The sequence below is a fragment of the Penicillium cinerascens genome, assembly GCF_028974065.1.
Source record: "Penicillium cinerascens strain IBT 15544 chromosome Unknown contig_1_segment0_segment0, whole genome shotgun sequence".
Lineage (NCBI taxonomy): Eukaryota > Fungi > Ascomycota > Eurotiomycetes > Eurotiales > Aspergillaceae > Penicillium > Penicillium cinerascens.
The window spans coordinates 2,053,067-2,080,352 of record NW_026695287.1 but is presented as its reverse complement, the minus strand read 5'-3'; the positions used below and the strand labels follow the sequence as shown (position 1 = coordinate 2,080,352).

Here is a 27,286-nt window from a genome sequence, read left to right as displayed (position 1 = left end):
CAGACGCAGTGATGGGAGCAAGATGGAAGCGGGAACATGCAGAAACAAGAAAGAAAAGGGAAATCTTTTGTTGAACCAAGAGAAATGGAAAACGTTGATCATTACTCCTAAGGAATCTATGCTGCGTTCTCGCCATCCTTCGATGGTGTTTTTGAGGGCCGGCGCTCGGCGTTGGCGGGCTGTGACTTGGTAAGAGCCGGCGAGGTGGGGTTGGAGGGCGGGGAAGTGGCCATGTTGTCGCGGTCTTCCAGGGCGGCGAGGGCGCTGAAAGCGTTCATGGACGAGGAGGCCTCCTTGTCCTCCTTCTTGCCGGCGGGGGAGTGCCGGTGCGGCTACTGGCGGCACTATCGTCGCTGCCACGGACCAGGCTGCCACCGGGCCCCAGGTTCTTGCGACCGCTGCTGCTGCGTGAGCCGAGCAGGCTGGAGGCACCGAAGGAAGGGGGTTGGTTGGTGCGGGTAGCACGGAGACGACGCAGATCGTCACTGCCGACCTTGCTGGAGGCGTAGTCGGGAGGGGGTGCTTGGTGGCCGTAGCCAAATCCGCGAGCATCACCGCGACCCATTTGGGGACGACCACCGCCACCACGGTTGGCTTGCTGGCGCTGGCGTTCCATCTCAGCCTCTTGTTGGGCGCGAGCGGCCTCCTCGCGGATCTGTTGGATGGTCTTAGGACCCTTGTCGGCATCCTTAGAAGCCCAGCGGCTGGAACGCAGATCAATGACATCCTGGAGAAATCTGAGGTTAGCAATGCTCGTAGTTCAAAGTAATAGAGGGCTTACCAAGAGCATGAAACGCAAACGGCTGGGCAGATTGGGTGTTTCAACCATAAGATTAATACGAGCGAAGTAGGCATCCATCATGGCATGACCACGCTCCGAGTTATCCAGGCTAGCACCGATAGTGCGCAGGAGAGAGGTCAAAGACTCGACCTCGGCCTCATCGGGCATGCCCTCATAATCCACTAGCTTCTTAACACACTCGTGCACTGAAAATACAAGTCAGCAAAACGCAATCCCATGACAAATAGGGAAGATAATAATAAAAACTTACTGATGCGCTCAGTCAGCATGCCCAGCTTGTAAAGCTCACCAATGAACTTGACGAGACCAAGACCGCGACGCTTGGCAGCAGCAGCGATGTAGTACTCGTCGGACATCATGGCGATCTCCTCAGTAACACCCTCGGGCTTCTCGGGCAGGTTGACCTTCCAACCACGTTCGAACTCTTCCTGGCAACGGTTGAGCAAGTACTTCCGGAAGAGACTGCCACCGGCAACAACGTTTCCATTCTTGTCGCGGATATTCTCATCCTTGATATCCATGCTCATGCTCTCAAGCATACGCTTGCAGAATTTGGCATACATTGGCGCCCAGTGGGCCTCATCAGTAGCCTTCTCGAACACCAACTGAATGCACTGGCGGAGAGTGCGGCCATCGCTCTCGTCCTTTGATTGAGAAACGATCTCTAAAATTTGGTCTGAGATACGGTCGAACTTCTCTGGTGTCATCTTGTTCAACAGAGACTTGACCTTCCGCTGCACGACATCGGGAGCAAGGTAGCCTTCACCACCAGGAGCAGGGCCGGCACTCACTTGGGCGCCGATGCTGCGGGGCTTCCAGCCAGTAGACGAAACCTCCAGCGCCTTCAGATCCATACCAGCAGTGAGAGGCATCGACTTGTTGTGCTCCTCCTCCTTCTTGGCCGAATGCTTGTGAGGCTTGGAACCAGCACGGCCGCCCTTGCTGGAAGCGTTGCGAGGAGACATGGGGCCCATGCTGGAGGCATTGCGGCTCATAGAGGGAGTACCCATGCCCATGCGAGAGGGGCCACCGGGGAAGTTACTGAAAGGACCGCCGCGACCCATGGAGGAGTTGACGGCAGTCATACTGTGGCGGTTCGCTCCCGGCTGGTTGAACTGGCCCATATTGGAGACAGGGAAGCTTCCGATGGCATTGCGGGAGTTAGCGCGGCCACCCATGCTGGGGGTACGAGCAGACTGGGGACGGGATGAGGACTCGGCGTCGCCAACGGTCTCGCGAACACGAGCATCCCAGTCAATAGAGATCTTGTCCTTGAAGATAGCCTGGAACTGGAGCAAGAAGTCACGGTCGTAGTGGAATTGACGGCCAACGGGAGAGGCGGCGTTCAAAGCAGCGTTAGGGGCGGTGATGGAGGACGGGTATGTGATTTTGCTGAGGTCTTCGAGGAACTTCGCGCCCTGCAGAGACTTCATGGCAGCACTAGGCTGCAGAGGCTCGGTGGGCTTGGGGGTGTCGAGCTTCAGACCAGCAGGCTTCTTGCCGGTGGCGCTGGCGGGCTTAGCAGGCGGACCCATGTCAGACGAAACAGGAGTGGCAGCACCACTGTCGGGGGTAGAGGCTTCAGTAGCAGTGAAACCGCCCTTCTTAAGAGAGGCAAAGAGATCCTTGGACTCATCGTTGGTGGTCTCGCCCTTGGCACGAGCAGCCTCACGGGCAAGCTCACGTTCCTCAGCCTCCTGCTCAGCCTTCTTCATGTTGGCCTCATAGAACTCGCGTTCCTCACGCTCCTTGCGCTCGGCAGCTTCCTTCTTCTCCTGCTTCTTGCGATTATAGTCCTCCTCGGCAGCACGCTCCTTGGCCTCAATCTCGGCCATCTCACGCTCGATAGCGTCGAAGTCGATCTCTTCCTCATCTGTAGGAGCAGGAGGAGCAGCAGCAGCAGCCTCCTTCTTGGGCTCTTCAGCAGGGGCGGCCTTCTCCTTCAGGCTCAGGTCCTCCATAGCAGCACGGGCAGACTCGGCAGTATCCTCCTTCTTGGGCTCAGCAGCCTTGGTAGCCTCGGCGGTCTTGCGAGCAGCCTCTTCAGCCTCACGCTTCTGGGCAGCCTCATCCTCCTGGATCTTCTGACGAACTGCGTCCTTCAACTCCTGCTTCTTCTCCTCGTCGGTCTTGTTGCTACTTGCCTTGCTCTCGGTGCGAGAGTGATCGGCGGCGTTAACGGTACGGGGAGGCGGCGTCGATGTGGGCGGCGTCGAGATCTTTACGGGGGAGGGAGTAGCGCGAGCCGGGGAAGCGGGTGTCTTCTCGAAAGTCTTGACAGCACCGCTGCCAGGATCTTTGATGACAATGGCACTCTTCTTGGCGGGGATGACAAAGTTGGGCTTCGGCGCGGGGCTGTTGGACGATCTGCTACCGGTGTGAGCGTGACTAGCACCTGGGGTTCCCGGAGCTGGTTGACCAAGGCTCGATCCAGGACGGTCAGCAGACACCTGAGATGGAGTGCGCGAGAGAGGAGTCGACTGCGGCGGCGGCTGAACGGGGTACTGGCCCTGCATGAATCCGGGGGCCGCGGGGTTGTATGGCATGCCGGGACGGGGCTGAGGCGAGGGAGGGGTCATGTACTGTCCCTGCTGCATGTTGTAGCCGGGGTAGCCGTAGCCGTAGTTGGGATCGTAAGGAGGGTAGCCCTGATTGGTTTTCATCCAAGTTAGACATCGTTCAAACTCGCCCGTCTCGGGAGCAAAATTAAAATTCGGGGTGGGAGCATATTTGGGGGTATAGCTGGGGGCATAATTGGGGTCATTGTCGACACCACTGCCGGGACCATGGCCATTGGGGAGCGCATTGGCCCCGGGTGTCGAAAAGACCCGGCCGCCGTGCTTTCTGGGGTTGCCACGCCGGGCGTGTTTCATATTCAGGGTACGAAAGGGTTGATGGCTCACAATTTGGGGACCCATGGGTTGGTTATAGCCATAGCCCTGGGGTGGCATATGCGGATGGGCCATGGGCACTGGGTTCATCTGAGGAGTGGTAGGGTTGACGTTGGAGAGCGCCGGGCTGCGGTTCGCCTGATGCGGCGAGTTCGGGAAAGGCATCGGGCGGCCCTGGTTCGGGTGGAATTGAGGACCCATGTTAGGACCACCGCGAGGCTGGTTGGGAGCCGGTCGGAAGCTGGGGCCGGGCGAGTAGGGCTGTCCCTGGTAGTTAGACTGAGAGTATCCGCGGCCACGGCCGCCCTGGTGAGGGTAGCCACCACGTCCGGGGCCAGAACCCATGTGGTTGCTCATGTCGCTGTGGGTCGACTGGGAGGATTCGCGACGGAGGTGCTGAGGACCGGGACCGAGAGGAGCCTGTGGAGTTGGGCGCATCTATGTGAGTAACGAGTTAAAACGTGGGAGTCTTGGGACGAATTTTCGCGCGGTCGCGTCTCGCGCACACACGCGTGATGCGCCAACGCGCGCACACCCAAATTTCGACGAAAAGAGCCAACAGAAAAGAAACAGGGAAGGCACGACTTACGTTGTTATCACCGGCCTCTCCAAAGCTACCGAAATTGGGCACGTTGCCTGCCTGATAGGTCGACGGTGGTGGGCGGCCGCCGCTCGAGGCGGGTTGTGGGATCGGAGAGGGAGAGGTTTGAGGCGAAGTCACACGCGGGTTCGCAGACGGAGCACCCAGGCCGGACTGCGACTGGCTGGATGCAAGCGCCGGGTTGCCCATGTTGGGCGAGCTCTGTTGGTTGGCGAAGCCGAACTGAAGGCTATTGGGACGGCTGGCGGGGCCACCGTTGGGGATGTAGCCCGAGGTACCGGCCGAAGTGATGGTGACGGAGGGCTTCCGGGAGTGGTCGCCCTGGGATGCAGCAGGAGCAGTCGGGGCGCCATTGACGATGGTGACACCCGAAGCTGCGGAGGCAGCCTGCTGGGGCTGCTGGTTTTGCATGGGTTTGCCGTTCACAGGAGACACGGAAGTCGACTTCCCATGTTGCGCCGAGCCACCCACGGTGACGGGAGCGGCGGATGAGTCCGTCGCGGACTTCTTCGTGGCGTTGGCGTAAGACCTGGACGGCGCCGGGGCAGTCGCGGCCAGGGGGGAGGAAGCGGCGGGCGAAGGGGAGGTGGTAGCGGTGCTCTGTCCTTGTTGAACGCCCGACTGAGGAGGGTTCGATGTCATTAGACAGGTGGTGTCCACGTCGTACGCGCAGAGAGGATTTTTTGTAGGGAGGTGACAGTGATGTCAAGGGTTGGAAGAGGCTCAATCAAGGCCGCATCCAAACCAGGAATCTGCACGGGGATTCGATTAAAAGAAATTCAAACAAAAAAGTGGTCGAAAATGAAAATCGACACACAAGGACCAGCTACGCAGCGAAAGAGAGCAGCGTGTGGTCCACAAGGGTTTTATTTGGATGGTGTTGTGGGTGGTGTGGAAGGAGAAAAAATCCAGCGAGGAAAAAAAGTTGTTTCGGTGGGAAAAATTCGGGGTTTGTGGAGGAACGGCGCAACAACGTTCTCGAGCCCAACTCACCAAATCGAATCAGAGTAACCCAACGAGATGGATTACACGGGTGGAAAGGGTTGAAAGGAGGGGAAATAAAAGGAAAAAGAGACAGGGGAAGGATGAAGGGGGTGTTTCTATCTACAGAGAGAAAGATTCTTAGCTCCGCCACCCATGACGAGTGAGAGATGTGCGCTTCGATGTGCGCTTTCATTCAAGACCGGTTTCTATTTGTCTAGTTCGTCTCCTCCGTACTGCCATGGCCGCCGTGATCACTTCGCCTCGAAACATCAAAGAGAACCATGCGAGTCCGTGTGGATCGAGGTCCATCCACGAATCCACTCATCCCGCACGGTTTCCCGTTTGCCACCAAAGTTCACTGGAGCTATTCACTGCGGTGATATGGTCACGTCGAGTCACGACTACCTTAACTGGTAAGGTACTCGATACCCGTCGAGGACTCTAGGGATGTTCCCGTTTCCGGAATATCAGGAACTCATTAACACAAGGGATATGCATTCTCGCGATCTGCTCCGTTCCGCGCCTTGCAGAACCTTCTGCTGCAGGCGAAATCCTCCCGGATGGACGGACGGAATCGGGGATCTTCATCCGAAACCTGTCAGATCCTAGCTGTACATCTCGTACATGTTTGGTCAAAGTACCGGGTACGCTAATGCGGTCTTCTTCAAGAATCCATTCCCGTTAACTCCGTTGTCAAGGTACATGTAAAGAGCCAGCTTCTAGGGCTTTTGTCTTCTTTCATTCTCGACCCAAACATTCATTCTCCTCCATAATAGCGATCGTATCCTGTCGTCCGAGCTGCGTGGTCGGTGCCTGACGAGCCCGACGAGTCATGCTCGTTGCCCAGCCAGCCGGCCCATCGGCCGCTGGCTTTACGTGAGGCGCGATTTCCCAAATCTTCGTCATCGACCACGTCGAAGCTGTTATCGCTGCGGTTCTTTCGCAGCGGAGCTCCGTAGGCCAAGTCGTCCGAGTCGGGATCATCTCGGTCCATCGCTGTTTCTTCTCGCGCCAGAGTCGAGCGCAGGAAATCAAGTACCTCGCGTTGGTTGCTTATATACTGAGCTTTCTCCGTTCCAGTCATGGTGTTCAGCTTTCGCTGGAGGAGAGTGCCACTGGCCGACAGTTCTTCCTCACGTGCCTCACGAGACTTGCCCGTCGAGGTGACCGAGCCCAGCACTGAGCCGAGAGCCGAGTACCAGTCGTTGGAGGTCACGGCGGCTCCGGCAGAGGGAAGATTGAATCGTGACAGGAGTGATTGGGCGTAGGCAGCGGGCCCCGATGCCGGCGGAGGCGCCTGACTCTGTGCAGGGAGACCCAGCAGTTTCTCTCGGACCAGATCAAAAGCCTTGTAGAAATATTGCAAGCCGAGAGATTTGGCTCGCTCGTGGGTGCGACCGATGATCTCCTCGATCTCCCGCTCATGGTGCGTCAGAAACGGATCCACATAGTCTTGATAGAGCAAACGCGCTCCTTGGGTCTGGGGAAGGACGAGATAGCACATGAAAAAGAGGCGGATCCAGCTGTAGAAGGGGAACCTAAAACATATCGCGGTTAGCTGGCCCAAGGACCTCGAGAAATGGTCGGTCCGTACCATCCGATAATAAACACGGTCCAGGATTCTGCCAGCAGAATGACCGACAGCACCACCCAGTACATCAGCCATGGCGCAAGTTGGGAGGGGTCGGAGGAGCAGAGAGCTTTGTAGGAAGCGAAGATCGGGAAGAGGATGGTAATAACGGAGCTGTGGCAAGTTAGCTCTGGACGCCCAAGCAGCGCAGTAAGAGCTCTAGTCTCCTTCAAACTTACGACATCAAGTCCGCGATAATTCCAAACATGGTGGCGGAGGGCGTGGAAGTCAAGAGATCAAACTTGGGACTCACGAAACGGCGGTGGAGATCGGATCAGGCAGACAGGAATAGCTCCCACCCAGCCATCCAGCACTGATGGGCTGCAGAGCTCCGACACGTCTTTCACAGAGGAAACTCAAAACCGAATCCCTAGTCTCAGAGGGAGAAAGAAGACGGACGGAGGCGGAAGGGAGGGAGGGGCAAGGAAAAGGTCAAGTGGGTGATATCAGCTGGAAACCGAGCAGAGGGAACCCACATCCCGCCTTAGATCAACGGCTCGTCTTGACGTCACGCGACTTTAAACGCTTGCGGCTTATATTACCGTGGCTATTTATTTTTGGACCTGTACAGACACCTTGCTTCGCGTCGCTTCCTCCGTCTAACGATCTGGAAGAATGGGAGTGTCGTGCGACCTGATCGACCCGACCAACCCGACCAACCCATCGGCTGCCCGAGACAACCTATAATAACCGGCCATTTCTCGTTCATGACCAGTTTTACTTCGATGAACATTCGCATTACATTCCAAACTACCTGATCCTGAACCTCTGGGCCGCGCCCCTCTTCCCCGCATCTCCGCATACTCCTTACTTGATCACCTCTCGACAATGTGTATTGCGGTGATCTCAACCGCTCACCCTCTCTACTCATTAATCATCATCGACAATAGAGATGTATGTGTCGATATCTACTCCACCTTGGGCACCGGCTGACACTCTCCAGGAATATCTCCGTCGGCCGACCTCGTCGCTGGACTGGTGGCCGGAGCCGTCCTCTTTTGTCCTCGGCTCACGCGACTTAGCCCGAGCCGAGAACGGAACTTGGATGGGCGTCACCAAGCAAGGGAAAATTGCAGTGCTCACCAACTACCGTGAGAACAAGTCTGCCGAAGCTGTCGGTTGGAAAAGTCGTGGCAAAATCGTCAATAGCTGGTTGACGAGCCCTCCATCTGAACAGCAGACCACCCGTGACTTCGTGCAGGCCATGGTTGCCAGCCCCGAAGCCAAGCAGGTGGGTGGGTTCAGTCTCGTGTGCGGTCACATCAACGAGCCCTTGGCCATCGTTTCCAACCGTTCCCACGATATGGATCAGATAACTTGGGTAGCATCCGAGAAGGACCAGACGCGAGGGCTCAGCAACACCAGCGTGGATGACCGAACCTGGCTGAAGATCGTGGATGGCGAGAGGCTGACGGAGACTGCCATCAAAGAACACGCCCAGGCGCAGGAGGATGAGGATGCTCTCGTTGAGCGTCTCCTTCAGGTGCTAAGTACAGATACTCTGCCTCGATTGCCGGAAGAGAACAATAATCTCGATGATTACATTACATATATAACGAAGAGCATCTTCGTTCCTGTTCTCAGGACCGAAAAAGCGGCTGCAGCATGCGCCGACGATGAAACCAAGAAGTCGCAATCGAACGGGCTTATGGATCAGAGGTATTTCAGTGGACTGTATGGCACGCAGAAGCAGACCGTTCTCCTTGCACGACCGGATGGGCGAATACGGTACTTTGAGCGGACACTATACGACAACCAGGCCAAGGCCGTTCCTATCGGTCAAGGCGACAAGTGCTTCGAATTTACCGTTTCACCCGAGAAGGTGAACCTCAATAGACAGTGACGAGGCGTTAATGAAAGTAGGTAGACATGATGCGCTATGATGTGACGATCTGCACGGCATATAGGTATTGGCGAGGGGTCATGTACTTTTTCTCCGGCAGTTTGAGCCTAGTTCAGATCATGGACACTGTCCCAAGCGGTGTGACTGACATCAATACCACATATCATTTTCTTATTCATCTGCACCCGTTTGCAAAGGAATCCCCGAGTCAATTTGGGCCAAGTGCGCCAGTATTTACCGGCTGCCTCGTGAAACGCTCCCCGGTGTTTCACCTTGAGCAGAACCATCTACTCGGCGCTTTTGGCCTCGACCACGGCCCCAAGAGGGAATGGCCAAGTCCACTCACGTACTCGATGCGCCGGAATAATTTCCACTCTTTTTTCCACTTATGGATTTTGATCTGAGTTGGCATCTCCAACGGAAATGAGGGAAATGACACTGCAACCCCTGAGAGCCCTGCGTCAACAGCTCCACTCTTCGCCCCATCAGAACTCGCCTTGTAACCAACCACCAACTGCCTGAATTACCTATTTATCCGCCGCCGCAAGAAAAGGAAGGAATTTAGATTAACCTATGGGCAGAACATGACCGATCCAGCCCCGTGCCGGTCCCAGTGGCTCAGTGGTCCCTGGGGATAGACACCCTCGTTCATCCTCTAACGCGAGACGGATCCATTCGGATTTGACTGCAATATGGCTTCGCAGTCAGCGTCCACCGGGACTGAGGCCGTGGCAGGTTAGGTCGAGGAACTGTACGATGATCCTATTCTTTCAAAGGCCTGGAACGACGAAAGCACTCCGTGTGTCAGATGCTTGTTAGCCCGAGTCTGAGTCCACACGATGGCACCAATTGACGCCCCCGTGCAGAGTCTACTATATAATAGAGAGGCCTCAGAGCTCCTCTTGGAACTTCCTTTCTATTGGCAATCCTACTTTCTTATCATCAAGACCGGTTTCTTGATCTTTCCTTCCTTCCTACTTTTCATTCTTTTATCGCTCGACAAGCTCGACAGTCATTCTCTTTCCCATCAATCAAGATGAAGTTCACCAATGTTGTCCTCGCTACCAGCGCCGCCAGTATGACCTGCGCCTATCCCAAGGGAAGAGAGGTCATTCCCGCCAAGCGTAGCGCCGCTGCTGAGCTGTCAGCCACCGGTTTCACTTGTAGGTGTTATATATGAGGACATGTCAATGGATGCACAGGGCGACAGACTAACAGGACATAGGGGTTGGTGTTAACGAATCCGGTGCCGAGTTTGATCCATCGAATATCCCTGGAACCTTAGGCAAAGACTACACCTGGCCCGACACCTCCAAGATCCAGGTCCTGCGCAACAAGGGCATGAACGTCTTCCGTGTTGCCTTCTTGATGGAGCGTCTGGTGCCCGAGAGCATGACCAGCACTCCCGACGCGACCTACCTGACCGATCTCAAGAAGACTGTCAACTTCATCACCGACAGCGGTGCCTATGCAGTTCTTGACCCCCACAACTATGGGAGATACTATGGCACTGTCATCTCTTCCACCGACAACTTCAAAACCTTCTGGAAGACCGTCGCTACAGAGTTCGCCTCTAACGAGAAGGTCATCTTCGACACCAACAACGAGTACCACGACATGGACCAGACTCTTGTCCTGAATCTGAACCAAGCCGCTATTAACGGTATCCGTGCTGCTGGCGCTACCAGTCAGTTTATATTCGTTGAGGGAAATGCCTGGTCCGGTGCCTGGTCCTGGACCGACAACAACGACAACCTGAAAGGCCTCACTGACTCCGAGGATAAAATCGTCTATGAGATGCACCAGTACCTCGACTCTGATAGCTCTGGGACTTCCGAGACCTGCGTTAGCTCTTCCATTGGCCAGGAGCGCCTGGAGTCAGCCACTTCATGGTTGAAAAACAACAACAAGAAGGGTTTCATTGGCGAGTTTGCCGGTGGTGTCAACTCGGTCTGTGAGAGCGCCGTCGAGGGCATGCTCTCCTACATGTCGGATAACAGTGATGTCTGGACTGGTGTAGAGTGGTTCAGCGCAGGGCCATGGTATGTCCGACGAACCACCCTCGGTAGACCGTCCTGGTTTTCTCTTATGTTCTGCGTTTGGGATGTTTGTTTATACTGACGCTTTAATAGGTGGGGGACGTACATGTATAGCCTGGAGCCTACTGATGGCCCTGCGTACTCGACTTACCTGCCTATCCTAGAGAAGTACTTCGTGAGCGGCTCCTCATATGCCTCTACTTCCAGCGAAGTTGAGACCTCCACCTCCAGCACTGTTGGGACCACCACTACCGCCACACCCAACAGCCAGGCCCAGGTGTCTAGCCCTCCTACCGAGTCCGCCACTTCTTCCGCTACCATCCCTGCTGCCTCGGTTGGGCCCATCAGTGAACCATCTTTCAGCCCGTCATCCATCTCGGTCAACGTTCCCACATCTGCCCCGACAACCCTTGTTAGCGTCCAGTCTCCCTCTCCTATAGTCTCTGCCTCCCCCGTCCACCCCGCCACTAGCAGCCCCTCTGCTAGCGGAGGTGTCGCTCAGCACTATTATCAGTGCGGTGGAATGAACTGGACTGGTGCGAGTACTTGCGAGAGCCCCTACACCTGCGTTGAGCAGAATCCCTACTACTCCCAGTGTCTTTGAATGGATTAGTCGATTTCACGTGGACTAGCTTGGGGTATTGGAGAGCTTAGGCGGAGACTTGAACGGATTGATTGATAGTTCTTCGGGACTGGGTCCTCACTTGTATATTTTTACTTCGATTCTACTATTTACATTTACATCCAAAATCATACTCTTTTGCCACTCATTCGCACTATGAGAAAGTGAGAAATACGTGAAAAGAATGTCAGATTAGAGTGAAGCTCCTATAAACGAGAAGGCGGGATATTGATTGATAGGTTGTAATTTAGTATATAGGCCTCAATCCAGCGAACTGCTATACAGATGTACGTGATGGCGAATATGTGCAAGCCTCCGATAAACAGGAACTCCGATGTCGCTTTCAACAGCGAATTGCCCAGGACCTTAACATGATCCCGAAAGACCAACCTCCCGTGGAATCCTTGGAACTGGCTAACACCGGGTTCAATGGCTGTTTCCATTCGATTGGCCAATCTGACCTAGCGAATTGTTCGCAGCAGTATCTCTGGCAGCATGAAGCCATACTTTAGGCCCAGGGACCGTTTTGAAGGGCGTGGATGAGAATTCATGCGACGTACCCTACCAAACCCTGCTTGCTCGAAACTATACACCAAATTCGATGAATCAAGAAATTATTATATCAATTATCCATCTTATTTTCCTTGTTTTCTTAAAATGAATGCATAAAATAGAGGTATATTCATAAATAGATCGTATCGTCGTATAATGGGCCCAATAGCCATTCTAATGCATGCAGACCGGCCAAATTGAGACACCGTGCCAGGTCCACAGGCCCACAATCAAATACCAAAGTCAATCCAAATCGCTGCCATTACCACGTCCTAGAAAATATCAAATCTTTACCACCTCAAACAATGTCTCGTTAAACCTCATCGGCCTGGTGCATACGGACAGTCACCCGATCCGCTGGAGCGCTGGTCAAGGTCAAGCCCCAGCGGGTCTCCTGATCCGGGTTGACATCCTCCATTTGATCGAAGCGTTGGAGCAGACGCACAAGAACGTAGCCAGCCTCGGTGAGAGCGAACTGCTGACCAATGCAGATGCGCGGCCCTCCATTGAACGGAATGTACTCCCAGCCGGCTTTGCGGCTGGCCCAGCGCTCCGGCTTGAAGGAGTCGGCGTCAGGGCCCCAGAAGTCCTTACGGCGGTGCATGACGTGGGTACTATAGAGGATGGACTGTCCTTTCTTGATGTACACGGGAGACTGGCCGTCCGCGCCACCGCCACGTGGAAGGGTCGTGTCGCGGGAGGCGTTACGGCGGTTGAAAGGGACCACGGGGTATAGGCGTAGAGATTCGTTCATGCAGTACTGCAAATACTGGCAGGACTTGAGTGAAGCGAACGAGATGTTGCGGGGCGAAGAATAGGTGCCGAATTCGAAGATGATAGTCTCGCGCAGCTTGCGGAATACCTCTGGGTTGCGGGCCAATAGCAGAGTCGTCCAGCTGAGCAGTGAGGCGGTGGTATCACGACCGGCCAGCAGGATGTTCAACAGCTGCGAGCGTAGCTCGATCGGGTCGCGGGTTGCAGCCACCAGGGCATCCAGGAAGACGTAGTTGGCTTTCTCCTCGTCGGCAGGCTTTTCGCTGTTCACGGACTGCAAAGCCTTGTAGACGAACTTGTCGACGAAATCGTGAACCTGCTTATCCGAGTGACGAGTCTCTTTGTTGTCAACGAGGAAACCCAGCTTCTCAAAACGAGCGCGCTGAGCGCAGACCCGTTGGGAGTTGTCGAAATAGGCGGCGAACGAATCCTCAGGGCGTCGCAGGCCCTTGATAGCACCCAACTGGCTTTCCACACTCTCACCAAACAAGAATTGTGTTGCCGAGTCGATTGTCAAACGGAAGAAAATAGACTGGATATCCGTTGCAGCGGTCCAACCGTTGGCCGTAATGGGCAGAGCCTGCATGGCCTTCTGCACATGGGCTTCCTCCAAATCCAACTGACTGATCTGCTCACGAGTAAACTGCGGGCGCAGCAATCCACGAGACCGCGCCCATTCCTCGCCATCAGCGGTGAACTACACGGGGTCAGCACCTGAAATCCAACCGAACAGAACCTCCAAGCACGCGACTTACGATACCGGTCCCCAGCAAGGGATGAATACTGGAACGGCGAGCCTGTCCGAGCTCAAAGTCCTTGAACTGGGTAGCCAGAATGGCCTGAATATTCTTGGGATCGACGGTAAAGATGTTATTGCGACCGAGATTACGCAGGATGAAAGTCTCGACATAACGGTTTTCCTGGTCGCTGATAATCTGGACGCGCTTCTCGGCGAGCTGAGGCAACACGTTTTTATTGTTTGCCGCAATAGACTGCTTCAGATTATCAATACCGAGGGGATCCTTGGAAGGATACAGCGGCAAGTTGCCACATCCCAGGCTCTTGGCCTTGCGAGAGTGCTGCCATGAGGCGAGCACGAGGCGAATGATCTGCAGGACAACGGCCGCCGCCGCGAAACCCAAGATGAAGTTAGTGGTCATGGTCGCGGTGCGAAGATGCTTATCGCCATGATTGTGGGAACAACCGATATTTAAACGAAGTTGCCCTCGGGGGCCGAGGCCTGTGCTAGGATGTGGGGGGAGCTGTGGTCGAGCAGGATCATCCTTGACGGGCGGCCAATGGGAACTGTAGCGGATGTCATATTCGATCATGCGTCGGACTTCGCTCTGTTTGCAACTCCTCTCCCGATCTGATCGACCTCGCCTCAACTCGGGGTGGATATGCCGATGCCGTATTGGGTGACGTTTGGCAACACGGAGTCGCCGAAGGCTTCTTTCTCCTTAGCGGGATCCACCTTTTTAATCTCCGTTTCATGCACGATCTAGGATAGATTGCCGATGTGAATACGGCGTAGTGCATTGTATGTATGAATAAAAAGGCATCCCGGGGAGAACTGGTGATAAAAGTGTCCACAGTCAGCCCCTTTTCTGCATGGATCTGTAGCTACTACCAGTTAGCGTCTACGGGGGCCAAGGAGAATTAAAGGTAGACAACTGCCATTAGTCGCACTATGCACGATCGCTTGCAGGGTGACGATTGGGCCCAACCCCCTGTAGAGTGGGGATGAGAGGCAACGGGGTTGCCGAGGTCTCCATTAACGCGATTATTCAACATCCATAACTTGGTAAATTTCACCCCAACCTCGACGTAGATGCTCATCAACTTCATTCTATCGAGCCAGGACCTATCCTGAAACCGTCCCAGCCTCACTTACAATCTGAACTAATGCCAGGATCTGACGATTCGCGATCCGACTATGCGCTATCGGGCACCTTGTCCGCACGATCTTATCTGGAGCTAGCGCAGGGGTACCACGCCCAGTCCCAAATTACCCCTCCGCAAAGCAATGATTATTTTGCCCTGGGGGAGCCGATCGAGCTCGAGGACAAGGGCAACTCGGGCCCGCGCTTACAATCCCGCACGAAACGGACATCCCTGAAGAAAGCGAAGGGACCGGAGAAGCCCGAGACGGCACACGAGATCACGGACCCGCATCCAGTGGAGCGCCTGGCGCGCAAACGAGGCCGTCCGAGGCTAGAGACTGCTAAGGATGCTGCTGCCATCGAGGTACTGTAACGGTCGCCGATCCGGCCAAAGCTTGCGCTGACACGAGCATCAGGAACGGCGCTTGCAGATCCGCCGTGCGCAGCGCACTTATCGACAGAAAAAAGAGGCTACCATTCAGGAACTCAAGGCTCGTGTTGAAGTTCTTGAGCAAACCCTGCAGAATGTTTCGGATATACTAGGCGCCGGCGACCAAGAAGAGGTCCACGCTCTCGGTACTATTGGAACGCAACCTGACGGCCTTGCTCGCGCCAGACAGCTAGTGCTAGCGGAGATTGACAAGACGCGATCTTTTTCTGGGGAACATACCCAGCAGATCGGTCGCAGTATAGAAAGTCTTCATGATACCTTTGGATATCAGGTCTCGCACCGAAGAAATATCGAAGACACAAACACGAATCAACATGACAATACAAACTCACTCCACCAAACACATCTCCATCCTAGATCACCTTCACCTCTCCTCAACCGCCTCTTCCCGTCAACAACCATCTACACCTACACTTATCAAGAATCAGACGTCTCCAGACGTCTCCAGCGCTTCTGTCTAGAACATACATACCGCTGGCTTACAGACCCACATTCCCACCCCGACCGCATAACCCGGGTATTTGGGCTTCTGCCATGCATTCAAGATATGCCAGGAATCCAGCGTCACATGCGGCGGACCTTACACGTCGAGATTGGCGGCTCCCTCGAGACTAATAAAATGCCGTTCTACAAGCTTGGCGGTGCTGGTACGCACTACCCACGCATTGGAGCAGATGGACAACCCGTGTACCCCGATAACTTTCGACGGCCTGGCAAGATTCTTCGACGGATGGCGAGGATCTTGCGTCGCGGCGGGATCCAGGATTGGGATGAAGACTGGAGTGGGGATGCGGAGCCGGATCTGCAAGATGAAATCGGCAGGAAAGAGAGGGCGATGAGCGATGAGGAGCGTCTCCGCTCTCTTGACCTGGAGGGCGAGTGGTTTGACTGCCATGATGTCCAAGGGTATCTTGAACACCATGGGGTCGTGTTAGATGGTTCGTCATTATGGCTGGAGGTTCCAGCTACTGCAGTCGGTGTTCTGTATGGGTTCTCCCCTGACGGATCGGCGTTTCAGTATTGCATGTCTTCTGAAGACCCGTTGCCAGTTGACATGGGTGGGACTGAATACTCGAGCCACTCGACTTATGTTCTGGACGTTGAGTGCTTTTTTGATCGTGAGTGGACACCCCTTATTAAGCTTTGCACACGCTAACTTCCGATACAGTGCTCCTGGCCAATCTCCGTATCCTCGGCCGCGCCCCTGGATTTCGGTTGTGGGACGTGGATGCGGCCCTGCGGACGGCTATCCACAAACGGCCGTTTACTTGAGCTTGGCTGCCAACTTGAAAAACTACGAAGCCATGAGATATGAAAATGACCGGAATGAAAATGATCTGAATCAAAACAAAGACTACAATCCATAACTGCATAATTTGTCATTGGGTATATCGTATAAGACGTCTGATTTGACGGGAAAATCACGAGTCTAGTCCAAAGATGCCTCGCACCAAGCCCGATATTCAAACGCAATCTTAGTGTACTTCTTCCATTTCCACTCGAACCGTAGTGGGTGCTCTAGCAGCAAATCTCGCAGCACTCGAAGCAGGCAAGACCGGCGCAACTATGACAGGTTTAGCATCCACACCGCATATCTCTAAGTACCGCAAACTTACATTCCGCAGCACAAGCCGCCGCCACCACCACCGCGCAGCTGCATCTGCTCCTGACCAGCCTGAAGACATTCATTAGACTCGTTCCCACATACAAATCGAAAGGGATAGCGTACCGGTTGCTCGGAGACAATCTGGCTCGCCGAAGGAGCGGCAGGGCTGGAGGGCTGCTGCATAGCAACCGTATTGGAGTTCCAGCCGTTCTCGTTGGCAGTTTCAGCCGCAGGGGCAGACTTGAAGAAGTTGAAGTTGAACATGGTGAACAGGGTACAAAGGATGACGATTGAAAGAGAACGGAATTGGCGGGCGCAGGAATCAGTTTAAATAAAACGGGTCGGGAGAGATCAGCAGGGTCAACGAAAAAATGAGACTAGTTCAGCCTGTGATGTGGAGGATCGGCTCCCAATAAATCGGTTGGCGTTCCAACTGTTCTGCGACAACCCCCCTAATCTCGTGTACGGGTCCACAGGTGCGGACGAGCGCATTCCAACCATGCATGAAGGTGCTTAATATAGCGCCGGACTAGTCGGAATAGTGCTGCCTACTGCGACTCAGGGCCGGTGCAAGCACCGCCACCGGAGAAGCCTCAAACGTACATACTTGGTTCTATATTCAGGGCTGTGGATTCGTAGTCCGGGTATTTACAGACAACGCTCCCACTCAGCCATATTTGACCCTCCGATCCGTTTGCCCTGCTGGATACAAGTCTTTGATGACACGGGAAAAGTGGAAAAGTGTGGTAGACGCATCAGCCCTAACCGAACGGGCGGAGTGCCAAGATCTTGGCAGCCCACTTGCTTGCGAGTCGCGCGGGTTGATCGGGTGTTCGGCTCACACGGCGTTTCAAGGATGTTGCTGACATTACAGCTTGGCAAGAATGCCGTCGGGGCGCAGTACAGACAGATAGCATTTTTGGATTTCACCGATGGTGCGGCACCTGTCGATGACTGAGTGTCCGGGTCTATACCTGGCGGGTAATACCGTAGATAGGGAACTCACTCACCCAGCTAGCGCCATTGTGATCTTGAGTTCTTGGCGTAATATCTTGATCGCCAGCTCGACTCCTTCTTGTCCATCACACTAAGTGAGTGAGTAAGATACTACTATTGAGGACAAGGAAACGTACAGCCAAGCCCCAAATGGGAATTCTTCCTAGGAAACAGTAGCTTGCCCCGAGAGCTAGCGCTTTGAAGATATCTGATCCGCGACGAATTCCCCCATCGATAGTGATTGGTAATCGTCCCTTTGCGACAGGAGCGCATACTCTCAGCGCATCAAGTGTAGAAGGGATGCCGTCGAGTTGGCGGCCGCCGTGATTAGAAATGACGATGCCGTCAATGCCATACTGAATTGCAAGCTCGACATCTTCGGGGGAAGACACTGTTGGGCATGTCAATAAAATGAGCTTGAATATCCGATAGATGGGTAAAGCTCACCTCCTTTGAGCCAAATCTTCATCGATGTATGCTCCCTGAGCCAGGAGATCGCACTCTCCCAGTCGAGACTAGGGTCTATAAAAGTCAGTTGTATTCCAAAAGCAGTCAGAAAGAGAACTGACCGTAATTAGTGCGATCGGAGACATCGGAGCCACTGCTGAGAATGTTGGGATATTCCATATCCTCGGGGATGCAGAACTCATTGCGATATTCGTTCAGCCGCTTACCCAGCACGGGCACATCCACCGATAGGAAAAGGGCCTTATACCCAGCCTCTGCAAAAACCATAAGTCAAGTTGAATCAAAAGGCATTGAAGTGGACCACCTACTTTCTGCGCGCTCTAGCAACTGCAATGTGATTGAGCGATCCTTCAGCACACACATCTGCATGACATACGGATTGCCCAAGCCTTGGGCAGCCACGTCCTCCAGAGAGTATGTCGCATAGGATGACAAGCCCATGCAAATGCCAAATTTGGCGGCGGCGCGAGATGTCGCTAGCTCTCCGTCCTGGTGTGCTAGCTTGTGGGAGGCGGCGGGGCTGAAGCCGAAGGGGAGAGAGACCTGCTCGGTAGTTAGAACCCGAAATATGAAAGAATTCACATTTGGAAAGAACGGACCTTGGTGTCTAGAATCTCTGTACTTGTATCGATGTTGTCGACATTGACCAAGACTCGCGGTCGGATTTTATAGCGATCGAAAGCAGTTTCATTTTCACGCAAGCTGTAAAATTTCTAGTCAGTGAAGCTGGAATGAGAGTTGGTTTAGAGAGGATCGCACGTAACCATATCCATGGCACCTTCATTATAATAATCTGTATATCCGTATTAGCATTGTGGCATTGGGCACGCGGGGGCGCATACAGGGAGGAATCTCACCTCGGACCATAGGAGAGAGCCGCTGGCTCCCCAAATCCTTCAAATCGGCGATGCAGCACACATCTTTGTGAAGAGTCTCCCCGCGGTGCGACATTCCCAGTGATGTCCAGGTGAATGTAGATTGTATAGATTCCCACGGGTGTATCAAGAAGGAAAAAAGAAATCAAAGCGAATGGCGACGCAAATAAGTATCGCTCTATCAGGAGCGAATTGGTCTCGGAGGCATTTGCTATCCCAATTTAGACAGGGTCCAAAGACCTTCCACATCCGTAGATTAAGTTGACTGCTCGCCGCACGAGGCTCGGAATCGCCTTCCTGGTTGGGGGCGGCCCCGCAGTGGTATTACTGCTTTAAAGCACTCGCGCATGTGCGACACTTCCACAAACATCTTACTGTCATCACAGCAAGTCAATTCGATTTGATAAGAATGGCTCGGATTTTTCTGTAGATGCTATCGTGGCCTGATCCAACTGATTCTCTGCTGACCGTCCCGCAGAACTGGCGCATCGGGTTACATTGGCGGGGATGTTCTTCACGTCCTCAAGTCAACCCACCCTGAATATCAATGCAGTGTTCTCCTGCGCGATAGTGCCAAAGCCGATGCAGTCTCCAAGGCATATCCCGATGTTCGAATAATCCTTGGTGATCTGGATAATGTCGCATTGATCGAGGAGGAGGCAGCCAAGGCCGACGTGGTTGTGCGTGAGTGGTCCTCATGTCTAAAAGTTGAGCCAGACTAACCCAGTGTATAGATGCTGGCAGCAGCAGTCACATCAAAAGTGCCGAGGCAACTGCCCGTGGTCTGGCCAAGCATGCTGGTCCCAAGCCCGGTAGGCCAAAGAATTCATTGTGGAAGGGTGTGGAAGGGTGTGAGCTAATTGAGAAATCCCAGGCCACTGGATCCAAGTCTCTGGTGCGAGTGTGCTTTCAATCTCGGATATCGTCGGCGGTCGCTTCGGAGAAGGATCCGACAGAGTCTACAGCGATGTCGACGACGCCAGCGAGGTCCGCGATATTATCAAGCAGAACGCCGCCAAGCGTGTTGCGGACGACTATGTTCTGAACAAAGTCTCCGGGATCAATACTGCTCTTGTATTTCCACCGATTATCTATGGCCAGGGAAGAGGCCCGGTCAATCAGCGCAGTGTGCAAATCCCGGAGCTTTCAAGGGTTGCTATTGAAACACGCAAGACTGTCCAAGTGGGCAAGGGAGAAAGCACCTGGAGTAATGTGCACATCGCAGATGTCACCGATGTTTTTGTCAAGCTTGTTGAGAAGGCGATTGAGGGTAGCGAGGGGGACTTCTGGGGCCAAAACGGTCTCTACTTCGTCAGTAACGGCATGTTGGTAAGTGGATCACAAGCCCCTCGCGAATGGCGGCTAATCCGAGCAGAGCTTTGGAAAGATTTCACAGCTTGTCGCTGACGCAGCTCACAAGCTCGGTCTGATAGACTCGGCGGCTGTCAAGACCGTCAGTGCTAGCGAAGCGGACGCGTTGTGGGCTCCCGCCAGCGTGCTCTTGGGTACGAATGCACGTCAGAACTCGCAACGCGCTCGCCAGCTGGGATGGGTTCCACAAGGCCGTTCAATTGAGCAAGAGGTTCCGCTGACAGTGAAAGCGGAGGCAACTCGATTGGGAAAGCTGTAGATGTGGACGATGACACAATTGGAAGGAGGTGTGTGAATTAGGTGAGGGGAAACCTAAAGATAAAAGATCAGCGTCTTTTAGGAAGGTGACTCCGTACACTCTTTTGCGGGGTGACATTCCCCGGATTCCCATACCCCAAGACAGAGACAGGAATGAGATGAAGTCGATTTTATTTAATCTATTTCCCGTTGAACACGTCGTTTATCTGAATGGCGGGCTCGAAGCGAGCGCGCACTCGCCGATCCCATGTCCTAGGCGGATGCAGCACCTGCAGGCGGCGCCACGTCAAATGCGACCAGAAACAACCCGCCTGCGGTACCTGCCGAGCCCTTGGAGTGCCGTGCGAAGGGGTTTCCAATCAGGTTTTGTGGATGCGTGGTGATAATAGCGAGGTAGTTGATGGTGGGCGCCGTGGAACGCGTCGTCATCTCTATACAGGTACTTTCGCCAACATCATCCAGGATGACTCCACGTTTTGACTGATCATCTAGAGCAATATCGACTATCCATGAGCACCGCAATTGGGACCAATTTGCTCTCAGGATCCATTGATGCATCTCTTGCAGAAATTGATCTCAGGTCGCGAGACCCAGATCGCCAACCAGATGGCGATATCGTCATCGGTCCTTTTGCGGTCCTCGACTTTACTTTCACTGCGCCCCAGCCTCTGGCCGTGTCTGAGGTAGTCATGTCTCGGGAAGATGAGTTGACTTCAACTGAGGCACTGCCTGCCGCGGAGCCGGCGGGCTCAATCGTCGCGGAACAAATACCGAATCCCACCCCGGTGTCGATAATTGACTCTCTATCACAGATGGATGACTTCCTACACTGGTCGGATCTTTTGAGTTTCAGTCCAGACAACGCAGGTTTAACAACATACCCGACGCTCAGCATGCCAAATGATTTCTCTTTCGACTTAAGTAACGAGATGGGACTGTTCCGAGACCCCCAAAATGTCCAAGAAGAGCCCACGGTGATCTTGAGTTCACAAAAAGCATCAGAGGAGCTGGCCTCTACAACACAAGATGTGTCGAAAGATGCACAATTCCTATTGAAGCATTTCCAAGACGTTGTCATTCCTCAGATTATGGCGATTCCGTTCGGACAGAAATCTCCCTGGAAGATTTTGAACCTGCCGGCGGCTGTCATGGCATTTGGCGACACGACTTTCCTTCGCACTGGCGACGTCAGTCATGCTAGACTTGCCAATCTGTACGGAATTCTAGCCTGTTCCGCCATTGACCTGGCTTTGAAACCACCCACCGAGATGGTGGAATCCGTGGAATGTTGGCGCCGACTTGCCAACCAAACATATCAGTTGGCGAAGGAGCATATTCAACTATCTCTCCAACAAGAAACCCATGGCCCAAACAAGGCTAAATACAAAGATCAGCTGATGGCTGTCAACATCCTGACACAATATACGGTAAGAACGCCATTCATTAACTTCTCAAAGGGGATAGATTCTAATAGTCGCAGATTCTGTCAGGGCAACAGCAACACGCAAGATGTTTTCTGATAGATGCAGAACGACTTCTACGGTTGCGAGGGCTCTCTAAAAGACGGATCTCAAAGAAAGCCCGTCTTTTGCACCACGTATACACATGGCTACGGATTGTAGGTGAGAGTACATTTGTCTTGCATGACTACAGTCTCTCTTATCCATGCCTCGAGCCGCTTGGCCAGTCCTCAAGATCCCATGCATCCAGAGAGAGTACCTCGAATGCGGTAGTTCCGGTTGAACCAAATCATCACCTTGACGACTTCCTCCGGCTAGAAAGCCAAAACTCAGACAATGATCTCAACATCGACGAAACAAAAGATCGCGGGAAAGGGTTCCACGATATTCACTTGCATGACTCTCGTAGCTTTCCCGAGACTCTGTACAAACAGATTTACGGCATTCCCGAAACATGGTTAAGTCTTGTATCGCAGACTACAAGGCTGGCCAACGTCATCGCGACCTTCGCAGTTGCACGCAAAGCAGGGAAGAAGGTAAGCCTCGAAGCGTGGGAAACACTTCAACGCCGCGCCTATAGGTTAGAAAATATGATCTGTTCGTTTAATCTAGGCCTTACAAGGGGCGCTCAGATGGATCTACAGGCTGTTTCCAAGCCTCACGCCTACATTCTGGATGCACTGAATGGAGCCCTTCTAATATTCTTCTACCGCCGAATCCGCGATGCCCACCCAGTTGTCGTACAAGGGCATGTTGACAGCGTCATCATGGCACTGGAAGAATGCAGTGCTTCCATGTCGCAAAATGACTCAACAGGTCCCGGTACGGCCTGGCCAGCCTTCATTGCTGGATGTGAGGCCATTACGTCTCATAGAAGAGGAGCAATTATGCGTTGGCTGGACCATGAAAGCTCAATTTCTGGGTATACTTCGTACGTAACTGCCCGTGATATTTTGACCAAGGTGTGGTGCAGGCAGGATGAGCATTTATCAACAAGTCGAGGTGACCCGATGCCCTCGTGGATTGACGTTGTGAAGCAGGATCAGATATGGCCTCTTTTCTGTTGAATGGCTCAATGTACTATTGAATTTGCCCTTCTCTTACCCAAAGTTGTTTATAGGTTTTTTATGGGCGTAGGTGATCCTTAAATGAGTCACGGATACAACTAGATCAACCAGCATAAAAGCCAGTAACAACATTTGGAATACGCTCTATAAAAAGTCAAGCCATTTATTTCTTCTAATAGCATCATAAAACTTCATATTCATATATATATGCATTTTAGACAGTCTTCACGCCAGCATTCCGCAGAAGCTGCTTCAACTCCGCTGTCAGCTCAGGATTAAGCAAAGCAAACGGTTTTCGCAAGCCCCCAGTCGCCTGCCCAGTCAACTCAACGCCAGTCTTGACAGCCGCAGCATAATTATGTGACTCTAAAAACTTGCACACGGGCCACAACTTGGTCCAAATCTCCCGTCCACGCTTCAAATCCCCCTTGACACTAACAGCATCCCACAACTCCACCGCCAACTCGGGAATAATGTTCGCAGCACCCCACACACCACCGGGAGCGCCAGCAGCAAGACCGTAGAAAGTCAAAGTATCCCAACCATTGAAAGGTGTGATTTGATCCGACAGACTGAAAATCAACTCCGTCAGGGCGGGCGCGTTGCCAGATGTATCCTTGAGATATTTCACGCCAACCTTGGACAGGCCTGCAATTTCGGCGGGTGACAGGTTCAATCCCGTGGCGAATGGAATGTTATAGAACATAATAGGCAGCTTCGATGCAGTGTGAATTTCGGACATGATCTCGTGCAGCTGCTCGAGGTTGACGGGGTCGTAAAACGGAGGAACGACCATCACTGCTGCAGCGCCGACCTTCGCGGCGTGGACGGAGAGCTCGACAGCCTCGGCCGATGAGGTGCTACCCGTTCCGGCACACGGCCAGCGGCGAACTTCACGCACAGCTCTGTGAGCTGTTTGCGCTCGGCTGTGGACATTGTGGTGAACTCACCGGTGCTGCCACCGGGGACGAGGCCGTGCACGCCCGCATTGATGAGGTGCTCGATGTGCGCTTGTAGGCGGAACTTATCGATTTTGGTCTTATCGTCTGTGAATGTGGTGATCAAGGCCACCATGATACCGCCGAGGTCCGTCATTTGTTGGTGTGTTGATTGGGGTTTGGAGATAGGGTTGAGGGTAGGCGGTTTTGTCATGGAGGATATTGAGTTGCATCTTGGCTGCTGCAGACTTGAGGGTGTAATATAGTCGACTGGAACGGAAATGCCTTCTTATTCGATTGGAACCGAGATTCGTATCTTGCGAAGTGGGGGTTGAACGGGAAGTGTATCGTGGTGGAATCGCCTACCTAAAAGGTTAACCCAATCGAGGGAAACGAGGACGCGATTCCTTTAGGAGACGCCCCCCCCCCCCCCCCCTTCCTGATTTTGGTCTGGTTTTGCCTAAGTTTGCCTAAAATTTTAGGTGCTATATTACCGCCTTCTATATCGCCTTCTCTCTCCTGTTAGGTTACTTATAAAACTACTACGGGTGAGTGCCAGGTCTAAAAACAGACGTAAATAACGAAGATTAGTCAGTGATTTTATGTATAAAATTCAGGCCAACTCAGGCCAATTCAGGCCAATTGAGGCCAATTCAGGCAGAATCAGGTGTCTATGGGTACCTATGGGTGGGACATGGGACGGACCTTAGTCCCATGGGAGTCCCATGTCAATGTCTAATTCGAAGTAAGAGGTTGAAGTAAGGAGATCGGCGGTGGCCAGTAGGAAAAGTGACTCTGAACTTCGGATAGCTATCTCAACTTAGCTAGTCACGCTAGCTTAGTTCTAAGACATTGAGGAGTTGATAATTCAAATTATTCAATTACCTGAGCCCTAGTCCGACTGAGACAATTTATTGTGAGAGACTTTCCTTACAACCTTCGTGTTGCCAAGCGGCAATCCAGCGCCGAGGAGACCTAGACATGCACATGTTTCTGTGCAATCTGTGTTGTCCACTGATATTTTCAACGGATACTACAATGCTAGCATGAAACGGGAATAATGGGTACGACGATAGTCGCTACCAAGGGCTCTCCGCAACATTCGGCGGCTGGACCTAACGTACACAGCCTAGCTCCGTATATCGCTATCGGAATCGCCTGCCTTGGTGAGGGGCGACCCACTTGATACGCCGTGCCCCGGACATGCCCCTCATATATCTTCGCCGGGTCTGGCATCACACTGCTCAATTATGCTTTGAATCCGCTCAATAATGTCTCTATCCGTGGATATCATCACGCCCAACGGGCACAGCTATCAGCAGCCCACCGGTCTCTTCATCAACAACGAATTTGTTGCATCGAGCGGGCAGACTATCACTTCGATCGACCCTGCGTATGTTTTTGTCAATCGTCACGTTCATGATCGGCTGCTAAATACAACAGTACCGACAAGCCCATTGCTACCGTACATGCTGCAGGTGCCGACGATGTCGATCGTGCGGTTAAAGCCGCCAAATCAGCACTGGCGCACCCCTCATGGAAGCTTCTCCCTGCCACCGAACGCGGCCAGCTGATGGCCCGACTGGCTGATCTGATGGAAAAGAACAGAGAGCTTCTTGCTTCCATTGATGCATGGGATAACGGTAAACCTTATCACGTTGCGTTCGAGGAGGACCTCACCGAGGCCATCACCACCATTCGTTACTACAGCGGCTGGGCCGACAAGACATTCGGACAGACAATCAACACCACCTCACAAAAGTTCGCATACACTATCCGTCAGCCTATCGGCGTTGTTGGTCAAATTATTCCATGGAATTACCCATTGTCCATGGCAACCTGGAAATTAGGCCCTGCTCTGGCATGCGGTAACACCGTCGTGTTGAAGCCCGCGGAGCAGACCCCGCTTAGCGTCCTGGTCTTCGGCAAGCTTATCGCCGAGGCTGGCTTCCCTCCTGGTGTCGTCAACATCGTCAACGGCTATGGTCGCGAGGCCGGCGCGGCACTCTCTTCTCACCCGCTTGTGGACAAGGTGGCATTCACTGGATCCACGGGCACGGCTCGTGAGATCATGAAGATGGCCGCCGGGTCATTAAAGAACATCACCCTCGAAACGGGTGGCAAGTCGCCGTTGCTGGTATTCCCTGACGCCGATATGGACCAGGCGGTCAAGTGGTCGCACTTCGGTATCATGTCGAACCAGGGCCAGATTTGTACTGCGACTTCGCGGATCTTCGTGCACCGGGATGTCCTGCCGACCTTCCTGCCCAAGTTCAAGGAGGCCGTGGAGAGCGTCAAGATCGGCGACCAGTGGGATGCATCGACATTCCAGGGTCCGCAGGTGACGCGCGCTCAGTACGAGCGTATTCTCTCTTACTTCGAAATTGCCAAGAGCGAGGGAGCGACCATCCTGACTGGCGGTGCTTCCTATACTCCTGCAAACGTTGAACACAAGAACGGATACTTTGTTCAGCCTACTATTATTACCGATGTCACCGACTCGATGCGCATTGTCCGCGAGGAAGTCTTCGGTCCGGTGGTAGTAATCTCGCCTTTCGACACAGAGGAAGAGGCCATTCGTCGCGCTAATGATACAGAGTACGGCCTAGGTGCGGCTGTCTTCACGAAGGATCTGGAGCGTGCTCACCGTGTGGCCGCGGAAATTGAGTCTGGCATGGTGTGGGTGAACAGCAGTCAGGACTGTGATCCTCGTGTGCCATTTGGTGGTGTCAAGCAGAGTGGAATTGGCCGAGAGCTTGGGGAGGCTGGCTTGGACGCTTATAGCCAGATCAAGGCTGTACACGTCAACATGGGCACCAAGTTGTAGGGATTGAAAGTGTGTACATAAATAGATTAGACCTTATAATAAACGTCTGAGATACCACAAAGATCACAAAGGAAGAAAATAATATTTTCTGTCATTCCATTCTGAATGTTTTCCACAGGCTACTCCCCTCCAGAGGGAAATCGACTCCGATAATGGCAGGCAACTCCGAGAATCATCACCACGTCGGATACCCCAGATTCGCGATCAGGCACGTAATTCGGAAAACGAGAAACCTGGGGAAGAGCCCGGGGTAGTAATTTATAAATATTTGTGAGAAGCCTTAATGCGAATGACTCCTGGTTGCGGAGACCACCGTAGAAAGAAAAGCCGCCTGGATGCTTGATCAAT

At 53.4% G+C, this 27,286-nt stretch overlaps 12 protein-coding genes across 12 annotated transcripts; 6 read left to right on the top strand and 6 right to left on the bottom strand.

The window, feature by feature from the left end:
- Nucleotides 1-116: 116 nt before the first annotated feature.
- Nucleotides 117-5,147, bottom strand: N7498_002327 (putative eukaryotic translation initiation factor subunit eIF-4F; the record flags this gene model as incomplete). The annotated part of the gene is made up of 5 exons (XM_058449389.1): nucleotides 4,283-5,147; nucleotides 1,053-4,131; nucleotides 782-987; nucleotides 365-727; nucleotides 117-332 (listed from the first exon to the last, which is right to left on the bottom strand). The coding sequence occupies exons 1-5, from the start codon at nucleotides 4,934-4,936 to the stop codon at nucleotides 117-119; spliced, it is 4,518 nt and encodes a 1,505-aa protein (XP_058311733.1). The 5' UTR covers nucleotides 4,937-5,147.
- Nucleotides 5,148-6,035: 888 nt separating this feature from the next.
- N7498_002326 (HVA22/TB2/DP1 family protein) lies at nucleotides 6,036-7,116 on the bottom strand (the record flags this gene model as incomplete). The annotated part of the gene is made up of 3 exons (XM_058449388.1): nucleotides 6,036-6,816; nucleotides 6,873-7,022; nucleotides 7,088-7,116. 3 exons carry the CDS (start codon nucleotides 7,114-7,116, stop codon nucleotides 6,036-6,038), a joined length of 960 nt encoding a protein of 319 aa, XP_058311732.1.
- A 620-nt stretch (nucleotides 7,117-7,736) lies between these two features.
- Nucleotides 7,737-8,751, top strand: N7498_002325 (NRDE family protein; the record flags this gene model as incomplete). The annotated part of the gene is made up of 2 exons (XM_058449387.1): nucleotides 7,737-7,802; nucleotides 7,852-8,751. 2 exons carry the CDS (start codon nucleotides 7,737-7,739, stop codon nucleotides 8,749-8,751), a joined length of 966 nt encoding a protein of 321 aa, XP_058311731.1.
- A 1,036-nt stretch (nucleotides 8,752-9,787) lies between these two features.
- On the top strand, nucleotides 9,788-11,394 carry egl3 (putative extracellular endoglucanase/cellulase; the record flags this gene model as incomplete). The annotated part of the gene is made up of 3 exons (XM_058449386.1): nucleotides 9,788-9,914; nucleotides 9,977-10,793; nucleotides 10,884-11,394. The coding sequence occupies 3 exons, from the start codon at nucleotides 9,788-9,790 to the stop codon at nucleotides 11,392-11,394; spliced, it is 1,455 nt and encodes a 484-aa protein (XP_058311730.1).
- An 883-nt stretch (nucleotides 11,395-12,277) lies between these two features.
- On the bottom strand, nucleotides 12,278-13,898 carry N7498_002323 (cytochrome P450; the record flags this gene model as incomplete). Its single annotated transcript, XM_058449385.1, has 2 exons — nucleotides 12,278-13,435; nucleotides 13,494-13,898. The coding sequence occupies 2 exons, from the start codon at nucleotides 13,896-13,898 to the stop codon at nucleotides 12,278-12,280; spliced, it is 1,563 nt and encodes a 520-aa protein (XP_058311729.1).
- Nucleotides 13,899-14,643: 745 nt separating this feature from the next.
- On the top strand, nucleotides 14,644-16,344 carry N7498_002322 (uncharacterized protein; the record flags this gene model as incomplete). The annotated part of the gene is made up of 3 exons (XM_058449384.1): nucleotides 14,644-14,985; nucleotides 15,038-16,190; nucleotides 16,241-16,344. 3 exons carry the CDS (start codon nucleotides 14,644-14,646, stop codon nucleotides 16,342-16,344), a joined length of 1,599 nt encoding a protein of 532 aa, XP_058311728.1.
- A 246-nt stretch (nucleotides 16,345-16,590) lies between these two features.
- On the bottom strand, nucleotides 16,591-16,942 carry N7498_002321 (uncharacterized protein; the record flags this gene model as incomplete). The annotated part of the gene is made up of 3 exons (XM_058449383.1): nucleotides 16,591-16,636; nucleotides 16,689-16,747; nucleotides 16,802-16,942. 3 exons carry the CDS (start codon nucleotides 16,940-16,942, stop codon nucleotides 16,591-16,593), a joined length of 246 nt encoding a protein of 81 aa, XP_058311727.1.
- Nucleotides 16,943-17,546: 604 nt separating this feature from the next.
- On the bottom strand, nucleotides 17,547-19,093 carry N7498_002320 (alpha-hydroxy acid oxidase; the record flags this gene model as incomplete). The annotated part of the gene is made up of 9 exons (XM_058449382.1): nucleotides 17,547-17,622; nucleotides 17,689-17,765; nucleotides 17,812-18,065; nucleotides 18,122-18,196; nucleotides 18,244-18,396; nucleotides 18,451-18,685; nucleotides 18,742-18,844; nucleotides 18,902-18,935; nucleotides 18,985-19,093. The coding sequence occupies 9 exons, from the start codon at nucleotides 19,091-19,093 to the stop codon at nucleotides 17,547-17,549; spliced, it is 1,116 nt and encodes a 371-aa protein (XP_058311726.1).
- Nucleotides 19,094-19,426: 333 nt separating this feature from the next.
- N7498_002319 (uncharacterized protein) lies at nucleotides 19,427-20,647 on the top strand (the record flags this gene model as incomplete). Its single annotated transcript, XM_058449381.1, has 5 exons — nucleotides 19,427-19,443; nucleotides 19,496-19,701; nucleotides 19,752-19,829; nucleotides 19,892-20,346; nucleotides 20,393-20,647. The coding sequence occupies 5 exons, from the start codon at nucleotides 19,427-19,429 to the stop codon at nucleotides 20,645-20,647; spliced, it is 1,011 nt and encodes a 336-aa protein (XP_058311725.1).
- Nucleotides 20,648-21,155: 508 nt separating this feature from the next.
- On the top strand, nucleotides 21,156-23,045 carry N7498_002318 (uncharacterized protein; the record flags this gene model as incomplete). The annotated part of the gene is made up of 3 exons (XM_058449380.1): nucleotides 21,156-22,073; nucleotides 22,127-22,928; nucleotides 22,981-23,045. 3 exons carry the CDS (start codon nucleotides 21,156-21,158, stop codon nucleotides 23,043-23,045), a joined length of 1,785 nt encoding a protein of 594 aa, XP_058311724.1.
- A 342-nt stretch (nucleotides 23,046-23,387) lies between these two features.
- On the bottom strand, nucleotides 23,388-24,268 carry N7498_002317 (dihydrodipicolinate synthase family protein; the record flags this gene model as incomplete). The annotated part of the gene is made up of 2 exons (XM_058449379.1): nucleotides 23,388-24,033; nucleotides 24,075-24,268. 2 exons carry the CDS (start codon nucleotides 24,266-24,268, stop codon nucleotides 23,388-23,390), a joined length of 840 nt encoding a protein of 279 aa, XP_058311723.1.
- Nucleotides 24,269-25,382: 1,114 nt separating this feature from the next.
- N7498_002316 (aldehyde dehydrogenase ALDH) lies at nucleotides 25,383-26,938 on the top strand (the record flags this gene model as incomplete). The annotated part of the gene is made up of 2 exons (XM_058449378.1): nucleotides 25,383-25,504; nucleotides 25,555-26,938. The coding sequence occupies 2 exons, from the start codon at nucleotides 25,383-25,385 to the stop codon at nucleotides 26,936-26,938; spliced, it is 1,506 nt and encodes a 501-aa protein (XP_058311722.1).
- Nucleotides 26,939-27,286: the final 348 nt, after the last annotated feature.